This window comes from Taurulus bubalis, assembly GCF_910589615.1.
Source record: "Taurulus bubalis genome assembly, chromosome: 12".
Lineage (NCBI taxonomy): Eukaryota > Metazoa > Chordata > Actinopteri > Perciformes > Cottidae > Taurulus > Taurulus bubalis.
The window spans coordinates 17,316,703-17,327,234 of record NC_136600.1 but is presented as its reverse complement, the minus strand read 5'-3'; the positions used below and the strand labels follow the sequence as shown (position 1 = coordinate 17,327,234).

The 10,532-nt window shown below is 41.6% G+C and overlaps 1 protein-coding gene across 1 annotated transcript in view; it reads left to right on the top strand.

Moving 5' to 3' along the window:
• prkcg (protein kinase C, gamma) overlaps positions 1-7,908 on the top strand; it is a gene marked incomplete at both ends in the record, with an annotated part of 13,350 nt that extends 5,442 nt beyond the window's left edge. Inside the window, 11 exons of the mRNA XM_079227904.1 lie at positions 1-105; positions 472-673; positions 1,121-1,318; positions 3,123-3,296; positions 3,642-3,733; positions 4,203-4,265; positions 4,431-4,569; positions 5,574-5,654; positions 5,833-5,940; positions 6,794-6,934; positions 7,747-7,908. The exon at positions 1-105 is cut by the window's left edge and continues 52 nt beyond it. Of these exons, the coding sequence (XP_079084030.1) occupies positions 1-105; positions 472-673; positions 1,121-1,318; positions 3,123-3,296; positions 3,642-3,733; positions 4,203-4,265; positions 4,431-4,569; positions 5,574-5,654; positions 5,833-5,940; positions 6,794-6,934; positions 7,747-7,908 (1,465 nt within the window). The remainder of the gene's footprint in view (positions 106-471; positions 674-1,120; positions 1,319-3,122; positions 3,297-3,641; positions 3,734-4,202; positions 4,266-4,430; positions 4,570-5,573; positions 5,655-5,832; positions 5,941-6,793; positions 6,935-7,746) is intronic.
• Positions 7,909-10,532: the final 2,624 nt, after the last annotated feature.

The following is a 10,532-nucleotide window of genomic DNA, read 5'->3' as shown; positions in this document are numbered from 1 at the left end:
GTACGTCAAACTGAAATTGATTCCAGACCCAAAGAGCCACAGCAAACAGAAGACCAAGACCATCCGCTCAACACTCAATCCCATCTGGAATGAGAGTTTCACCTTGTGAGTCCTTGTGAACTTTAATCCAAGGTAGAAAATGTACTCTGTTCAGGGGCAAAATTTGCTTTAGGTAAAATAAAATGTCCTCAAACTTGGAATTACTGTCATAAATAATGAACCTGAAAGACAAAGATTAGCGGGTTAATGTTCCCTGAATACTGTATATGCAGCTTAATTTACATCACCAGTGGTAATATTCCATTTTTTACAATCTTTCATTTTGCATATATCTGATATTCAGTAGAATATTTTCAGCCTTTTGAAATCTGGAACATTTAAAAAAGAAGAAAAACATGAATTTATTTTTGTCTTTTTGTGTTGCTTACACAGTGAGTTTAACTCCTTGAGTTTTTGTGTGCGTCTCTCCAGCTCAGTGCGCGGTCCCCAGTGGGACAGGCGCCTGTCTGTGGAGGTATGGGACTGGGATCGCACGTCTAGGAACGATTTCATGGGAGCGCTGTCATTCGGAGTGAGTGAGATCTTCAGGCGTCCGATCTGCGGCTGGTTCAAACTGCTGGCCCAAGATGAGGGAGAGTACTACAACATTCCCGTGCCAGACCCAGACCTGGAGGTAGGAAACATACTTTGTTTAGGCCTGAAAAAAACATCAGTCGGTACTTATGTTGACCAAAAAGCTACATCTTATTTATACGTGTATTCAATAGAGTGGGTTTTGTTTTTTCCATGCTAATGACCATTCATCCCAAAGCTTTGGCCATAATCAGCTAATAATTTCCTACATCTAATAAACAACAGCTGCTACTGCTCACACTCATGATCTTTGAACTGTTCCTCCCTATTATATCTGAGAAAGAAAAAAATAATTAACTAGATAATAGATTAGATATGGTCCTCTCCCTCCCTGTTACACTCTGTCTCCACCAGGGTGCAGGATTGGTCTGCCTGACTGTAATCTAAAACCAGGAGTAGGTCGGAGTTTGGTTTGTTTGTCAGGTTGTGTCTGTGCTGGACTCCATCCAACCATTCATCTCTCAATCTTCCCACTACGATTCTCCAGGAGCTTCAGCCAGACGGCACAACACTGTCTCTGCCTCAGGCGCTGCCTGCCGCGCTGTCTGAGCCGTTCCCAGCAGCTCTCACCCTGACCCCTTTACCACCCTGCCCACCAGTCCACACCCCCGGCCCTGCCAAAGTCAAAGTTGGCATCCTCGACTTCAACTTCCTCATGGTGCTGGGCAAAGGCAGCTTTGGAAAGGTAAACACAGGAAATGTCATCGTCTCTGCATACTGATCCAACAGCTGTCAGTAAAATCAAAGAGGCTGTTCAGGCTGAAAACAACCAAGAGTGTTAGTGGCTTTAAATAATGTCTTCTATTGATAGACTTGACCTTCAAGTGGCATTTTATACAGCTGCTCCTGAGCAGAATTTCAGTGAAGAAAAAACCTTTCTTACTAGCATGCTCATTGTCTCTCCTACTACTGCCAAATGATTCATTTAACCCATGGCTTCTTTTATGTTGTCAGCAGTCGTGAGCTCTGGCTGGCTGGCTTCCTACATGCCACACAGTCCTCCTGGAGGTGTTCATTTAAAGGGAGCCTCTGCTCTCCATTTTCTCTTTAATTCCCCAGTAGATGAGGCATAATGAAGAGAGTGGAGTTTTGAGTCCTTCCTCCTCCTCTGAAATCCCCCCTGTGCTGTTTCATAACTGTCAGATGAGAGTCTACAGAGGACAGGAGAAATAGACTCAACTTACGTAAGATGTGAGGAAAAAACGACCCACGAAAGGAGAGACAGGCCCCAGGGCTACTGAGTGAGGGAAAGTGAGACAGAGACAGACCAAGATAGAGAGGAAGAGGGGAGGATTACTGTGCTTTAGGAAGTGACAAAATGACCAAAAGGAAGTGGGATAACAAGAGCGGAAAAGAGGGGAAAGTACATGATTGTATTAGTAAGATTTGCAATGTTCTGGAGGGTAATGAGTCCCATTTTCATGAGAGTTAGTTTGAGAACACGAAGCAGAGCGGGAGACAAGATCACAGAGGACGGCAGAATTTCTCTCAGACTCGCAGTTCATCAATGGCACTGCATGCAGACACACACAGAGCACACACACACACACACACACACACACACACACACACACACACACACACACACACACACACACACACACAGAGAGAGAGAGCATTCACCTTTGTGTAGTCACATTGATTTCTGAAAATGACACCATGTAATTTTTCTACTTTCACCAGTATTTGAAAGTAAAGTCAGATCCTCTATCCCTACTAGCCAGTGGCCGTTGCAGCACAGCGCTGCAGGCACTAAATAGTGTTGTTTTCAGCACTTTTCCAGTGATCCTGACCATATCTTTCCCATGAACCACAGTAAAACCCGGGTCATGTGGCTCTCTTTCCAGAAAATTATAGCATCATTAGCTTTTAGAGCCAATTTTACAGGAGTGATAAAATAGCCGCTGAATGTGTTTTTAATGTCTGATAAAAACACGAGAGCCGCTTCATTTATGACATTAGCATGACTTGAAATCTTCAGGCATAGACCAGCTTTAATTAAACATTCCTTCAGAGGAGTAAGTAGAGGAGTGTGCACAGTACTGAACTTCTTTAAGCATTTGTCTTTATAATGTGATACCCTTTTTTTTCTCTTTCACTTCCTAATCAGTATGTCCAGGTTTTAATACTGACCACTCCATACAAGTCTTGTCTTAGCACAACACTTTATTTAACGCACACAATATTGTAAATGTGCCTCAAAATCACACAATTTGCATTAAAACAGCTGAACTAGTTTTCTCCTAACTGGAGCACCATGTCACTCAAAGCACAATGACCTAAAACACTGCCAGTACTGGCAGCATTACAGTATATGCATAATTATATCTGGAGAGGAGAAGTTAATTTCTAATTAAAAAGGCTCTTTTTAGTTGTTGTCTATACTAAATAAGCATTGTGTTAACAGGTTGAAGCAATAGCTGCTTTAAAAGTCTTGGGATACCTTTGTTGTGACAGTAACTTTCTCTCCTCTCCCTGTCTCCCTTCAGGTGCTGCTGGCAGAGGAGCGAGGCAGCGAGCGTCTGTTCGCCGTGAAAGTGTTGAAGAAAGATGTTCTCTTCCAGGACGAGGACACCGAGAGCGCTCTGGTGGAAAGGAGGGTTCTGGCGCTTTCCTCTCGCCCTCACTTCCTCACATCTCTCTACTGCGCCTTCCAGACTGAGGTGTGTGTGTAGGTGTGTGTGTGTGTGTGTGTGTGTGTGTGTGTGTGTGTGTGTGTGTGTGTGTGTGTGTGTGTGTGTGTAAAGGTATACAGGGTCCTAAATGAAGCACATAAATCGTCCATAAAGCTGTCTGACATTCTGGCTGTGTAGTCCTCCCTGGACTTGTTTCAATAAAGGCTGCCTGAAAATTTCTATTAATTAATGAAATAATGAGTTTGCTTTTTTAATAAGGTCCTTGGTCCTAGAGGAGGTTTTAACATATTGCTTTTTAATTTGGACAAGAGGTGAGTATGTATGGAGAGTGTGTATATTCAAGTGTGTGTGTGTTTTGTTTTGTTTTTGCAGGACCGTCTGTATTATGTGATGGAATACGTCAACGGAGGAGACCTGATGTTTCACATTCAGATAGTCGGCAAGTTCAAAGAGCCTCACGCAGCGTATGTAGTCAAGAAGCTCTTTTCTTTCTTTAAATCATGGTCTTCATCTGCAGCATCTCATTTCCTGCCTATCTCTTATCCTCTGTTCCTTTACACACACACTCTTCTATTAGCTTTGTTCATTATACCTGGTGACTCATAAAAAGTCATCAACTCATGTACCAGCCCTTTTCTCTTTCCCCCGACTTTCTCCTCCCTCTAATCTCGTCTTTTTTTTATCTACATTGTCCCTCCTTCTGGCTGTTCATCTAATCAATAATCTTTGATCTATAATATAAAACTAATTCTTACCGTGTTGCTCACATCCAGCTCTCTTTCTTTGTCTTCCTGCCTTTCATCTACTTGGTTTCTTTCCCTTTCATCATCCTCTTAAGCTCCCTTCTCTCTCTCCTCGCTGAAAGCCTTGGCCATTTTTCTGAAAGATAAAGCAACCAGTAGTGAGCCTCCTCCTTCTCCTCTCTCCCTGCAGGTTTTATGCAGCGGAGATAGCGGTCGGCCTCTTCTTCCTCCACAGCAAGGGCATCATCTACAGGTAGAGAAGTGGGCTGCTCATCTAACATGGCCTGGTTTGGCTCTGTCACTGCTCTGCAGAGCAGCACACAGACACAGATTGATCATGTCTTTAGCAAATGACTGTTATAAAGATGTTATCTATCAAAATGATTCATACCTGTGTGATCTGTCTCCTCTTTCTCAGGGATCTAAAGCTGGATAATGTGCTGCTTGACAGCGAGGGCCACATAAAGATAGCTGACTTTGGGATGTGCAGGGAGGGCATGTTGGAGGAGGACACCACGCGCACCTTCTGTGGCACCCCCGACTACATCGCCCCTGAGGTACACCGACCCTGCTCTCACATCGTGATCCAAACTAACTCCTGAACTCTCCTCGTTTGTTCCTTGGCTCCATCAGTTCCCCTAGTTTCACCCCTGTCTTTTGTTTGCTTGACCTGTTTTGCATTGCTGCAAGACGGTGAGTCGCTTCGCTGCAGCTCTGCTCATCTCCTACGTCTTTTCTGACCTTGTCAGCAGTTTTGAATAATTATCTTCACATGATTCAATTAGCAATGGTGTGTGCTTGTGCTATGATAACATTGCATAGAAATAAGGATTGTCCTTCAGAGACCTTGGGTTACCAGTTTTCCTTTCTCTTACTGCAATTTACTTAAGGTGATTAACTCCCTTCAGAATAAGACAAACCCCTGAAAACTAATCTCAAAAGGGTTTCATCGATGATGGTGCAGCATGAAAACAGTGGAGGTGGTTTTGGTTGACACCCTTTTGAAATGCTAAATATCATAATCGTATGCTGTATAATGTTTACCTAGCGAGTGAAGTAGATATCCAGCTTGGTTTATGGACTTGTAGTAGACAGACCCAGCAGAGAGAGAAAGAGAAGATGTGACTGTTGTGCACGTCTTTGATATTGTAAACCTTGCTATGGTACCCCTGGGTATTGACTCTGTTATGTAAACACCCATTGATTCTCCTGCATCTGCCATTTTGGAAGAGATACAATATATTTCCCCAGGGGCTGGGAATTGTTCCCTTGTGCGCCGCCCCCCTCCCCCCGACACACACACTCATACACACACACAAATCCAAAGTCATGTGTTGATTTTTTTCTGAGCTCATTCATACATTTACCCTCCCTAATGCCATACTTTCCTCTCTCTGTTTTTCTTTCCGGCTGTGTCTGATAGCTGCACATCATCCGAGCAGCCGACTGCTACAACTGCGCTTTCTCTCACTGTCTCCCTGTCTTTTTTCTGCTTCCTAATCTCGACACTGCCATCCTTTCCTTTTATCTGCTCTCCTGTTCTTCTCTGCATCCTTTTCAGATTGTGGCATATCAGCCCTATGATAAAGCAGTAGACTGGTGGTCCTATGGAGTACTGCTGTATGAAATGCTGGCAGGACAGGTAACACTCAGCTTAATCCTAACAATAGAGCCGTGTGCACAGATTCTTAAGCCTCCAGTGCTCGTCCTTTGTAATCACTTCAATGGACTTTCAAGAGAACTTTGATTTCAATATATTTGCTTTCAATTTGCCCACAGTTTACTCTCGTTTTCCTTTTCTCTCTCTCTTTTCCTTCCAGCCACCATTTGATGGTATTGACGAGGAGGAGCTGTTTCAGTCCATCATGGAGCAGAGTGTGGTATACCCAAAAAGTCTCACTCGTGAAGCCGTCTCTATCTGCAAGGGAGTAAGCCACATTCTTCCAACTCATATTGCTTTTAGCAAAGACAGTTGAGACAATTGAAAATGTAATTAAAAAAATATGAAATTACTTACTTACTAAAATATAGTATAAGTAAATACAGCAAAGGTGCATATTTTTACAACTTAAAGTAATGATGCAACATTTTAGCTCATTTGCTGTCTTCCTGAGAGTCAAATGAGAAGATCGAAACTACTCTCATAAATGAGCTTGCAGCCATTAGCTAAGCTTAGCTTAAAGACTGGAAACAAGAATCTGTCTGAAGGTAACAAAGCAAGCTCACTAATTAACACGTTGTTTCCTGTTTGTTTAAAATGTATTAACACTGTGTGGCAGTGACTTCCTGAAAGCTTGTTTCCATGAAATCATTTAAACATAAACTCCCTTAAAACCACAAATAGTCATTTTTACACTCAACGTTTTGTACGGATTAAACAAACAAGACAAAACATGTTGATGAGTGAGCTTTAGACTAATGGAGTTACTTTTGAGCAGAGCCAGGCTCGCTGGTTCCCTGTGTTTCCACTGTTTATGCTAAGCTAACAGGCTGCTGACTCTAGCTTTATAATTGGCATACAGGCTAGAGTGGTATTAATCTTGTCATAAGGTCAAAAGAACAACACACTTTCAATATACATGGATATGTAAATCAGACTAATTTAATTACTTGATAGACCATTTAAAATACATTTCAATAATATTTAAAGTGTACCATGTATATGTACATTGTTGACGAAGAGAAGCAGAGCATATATGAGTCATCTGTATCCCATGGTTACCACAGTATTTTTCTTTTCTTATTCCACTTTTTCCCTTCTCTCCCTCGCTCTTTCCCAAGCTCCTGACGAAGCACCCGGCCAAGCGTCTAGGTGGAGGAGAGGAGGCAGAGAGAGAAATCCGGGAGCATCCGTTCTTCCACTGGATTGACTGGGAGCGTCTGGAGAGACTGGAGATCCAGGCGCCCTTCAAACCTAGAACTGTCAGTTGAACAGATGGACTACAGACTCTTCTTCTTTGTTACTTTCTTTCTTTCTTTCATTCATTCTTTCTTTGTTTTTTGTTTCATTCTTTCCGGCCCCTCTTCCTTCCTCATTCTCTCTATTTCTCCGAGGACACTTTTAGAGAATTGTATCTGTCACTTTCTTCCGTCTGTCTCCTCTCTCTCAAACTCCCACATGTTTCCTCATTTCTCTGCACGATTTCTCCTTCAGCAGTCCTCATTGTGTTGGCCATTTCTTCCCCTCTTCTCTCAGTTCAAATGGTCATGTCCCTCCCTCTTCCCAATTCCCTTCTCTTTTCTCTCTCTCATCACCTCTGCTAGTACCTAGAGACGGGCTTTGAGCGCTCGTGGACAGACAGTCCAGTCATAACAGGCAGGACCCCCTGACCTTGGGGTCCTGCCTACTCCTCCTATATGTAAATTGTCTGTCATCATTAGCCCACCACACGCCAATGTTTGGCCCCGTTGGCCAAGAGTGAGATGTGCCTTGAGTGAGCTGAGTATGCTCGGAGGTTAGAGGCCAGGCCCATTAGCCAAATGATATTCATATCATCCACAGAGCAGCTGTCAAGGAGCAGGAAAGGAGACGTGAACAGCTTTCTTCCTACTGTAGGTGTGGTACAGAGCTCCTTAGTTAGAAAACGGGGATGTTGTTGAGAAGAAGCAATACGTAGTCTTTTTATAATTTGGGTTCTCTTTTTTTCAGGAGGAAGATAATGGTGTGTGTATACAATTAGTGTTAATCACACATTTGTGAACATTCAGGCTGATCTTCTCCTCTTCTTCATCAGGGTGGGAGGAAAGGAGAAAACTTCGACAACTTCTTCACAGCAGCTCCGTCAGCGCTCACTCCCTCTGACCCGGATATACTAGCAGCCATCAACCAGGAAGACTTCCAGGGCTTCACCTTCCAAAACCCAGACTTTGCCCCTTCGCCACTCACGGCTATTTGAAAATGGCTCCCAAACCTGCTCCAAGTGTACCCAAACTACCCTGTTCATCTCCATAATAGTAGTTTTATAACAAAGAATTTGAACATGAGAACTAGCGTATTGAAGACACATCTCATAGACAAATTGTTACGTTTACAAGAAAATGCCAAGACACCTTTATATTCATGCACTCTCTTTAATGTATGTATTATATCTTGATAGTTACAGCATATGTTGCAGCAATGCCAACAAAGCCAGTATTATACTGTAGATTTCCATTTTAGAGTTTTTTGTAAGACTAAATAGACTTTGTAATCTTAATAAAGAGTACTGTAGTATGAACCTGAGAAATGCATGCAGTGTTTTTAGAATGAATTGCTTTGACACACTAGATTTATATAGCTGTAGATTTTCCAAGAAAATATATGTGTAACTTTAAAACCAATTTATCTAAAAATGTTTCCCATTACTTGGATTAAAATCTGTCTGATCTGTTAATGTGAGAATTTCAGATTTTTCAAAGTCAGGTTTTTCTCAAACAGCAACACTTAGCAGGTCGAACGAGTCACTTGTTGATCAATTTGTCGTTCACACACATGAATACAAATGTTTCTTAGCAGGTTTATTCCAGTCGAATATTATGTTTATACACAGTACAGTAATTCCGCCTCAGAAGCACTCTAATGTGTCTTTCTAAATATCTATCTCCCTCTATTTGTGTGTGAGTGTTGACTATAATGCAAACTGAGCAAGTAGGATTTTTCTTTTTTAAGACTTGCATCCTGTGGAAGAGCTCAGTCAGGTTCCTCTGGCCTGATCCCAGAGACCTCAGATGACCCACTGAGCTAAAACAATGCAGCCATTTGACAGTTAATGTCCCTACCCCCCCTATTTCATGCCCACTCTGCCTGATATTATCACTGACACAGTTTGCATAATTTTTCATTCACATCATTTCTTTCTCTATTATTCTTCACCAAGCTTTGGTTCTCTCTGCTTTGCAATATAGAGTATCTGGGCTCCTTAATGTTATCCTACAACTACACCGAATTATGTATATGCAGTCTTAAAATTTGACTTTTAATAATGTTTTCAAGACGCTTATACAGTTACAAGTACTTGATTAATTTTGTGGTCTAAACCGTAAAGCTTTTTGCTGTGTTATGACGTACCCACAGCATTGATTAGGCGTAATTAAAAGTGAGCCTCACTTGGACTGTTCAATACATGGAAAAATGATAGCAGGGCTGTCATTAAACACTATCTAAACAGGGCAGGTGCTGCACACATACAGTTTAATAATCCCGTTCCAGTGCTCTTATCTCACAAACCAGCTGGTTATTTCACACAAAAAAATATTTTCTTGAAATTATCTTTATTTTAATTTGTTTAAATTCTGTCAGTATAATGATAATTATAACCATCTCACATCCAGAGGAGCAAAACAAACGTGTATCCCTTTTTAAAAGTGGCCAACTGCAAAAGATCAGAGCAGTTCCTCTGATGCCCTAGCTCGGTTTCAGTTGAGGTCAAATATCACGACACACAATACTTCCATACGGTAGACAAAACAATAAATTATCACACAATAGATAATCTAAGTGTCTGTTAGTTGAGTTAACTTCTGTTTTTCTCTGCTGGAAAAAGAACATTGAAATAAACATACTGAAAAAATCATGAAACGAGAACAAGTGAAGTGGTTCAGTCTGTGATTTTGTGCGAGGATGCTGAGAAACAAACATGCACAGCCTCTCGCTTTGTCTCCTCCTCACGCCTCTCTGTCACGCTCGCTCCCTCACTTTCACACATACTCACACTCAAAAGTGCAATCTCAAGCATGTGCACGCACACACATACACTCTTACACACTCGCATGGAGAAGATGCTGACCCCTCTATTTACTGTGATACTGTAGTTGTCGAACCAGCAAAACCACCTCTCAGGCATCTTACTTTCTCTCCCTCCTCCTCTTCTGAAGCAGCCTCACAATCTCACCTCCTCTCCCCCCCCCCCCCCCCCCCCCCCTCCACCAGCATCATTATGGGACTAACATCCCCATAGAGATCTGAGTTATAACAAGTTGACCTTCACATTAAAATCTCATCAACTTCCCATCTCCTTTTCTATCTGCAGTTCCCTCTTCTTCTCTGTAAATGTTTTAATGCATCGTTTTATGTCATTCTCTTTAAATCATATTGTCAGAGAATTTATTATTGTTGCTGTTATCTCTTTGATATACCTCCTGGGCCCCGCGGTTGTGCTCTGGTACGAGTATCGTGTCTTATCTTGTCCTGGCCTCTGCATCAATATTATGGTCTGTTTTAATTGTTTATTTATTATCAAATAATGGTGTTAAATGGTGTGAATTTTCTCACATTTTGATTTTACAATTTTCAAAACATTGCATCAAGCTGCGTTTTTTTTTTAGATAAAATGCAGCTTGATGTTTTTTGTATTGATATAATTCAAAAAAATGTCACTAATCTTGTGAAGAAATGTGACTTTTATGTTTTGATAGGTTATATATTAATTGCCTTTCACCCTTAAATAAGGTATTTTAAAGGGTAAAAACACATGGAAGTTCTCTTTTGTGAAAAGATCAATCCTATTTGGTGTATTTGGTATACACCTGATGTCGACTGCCT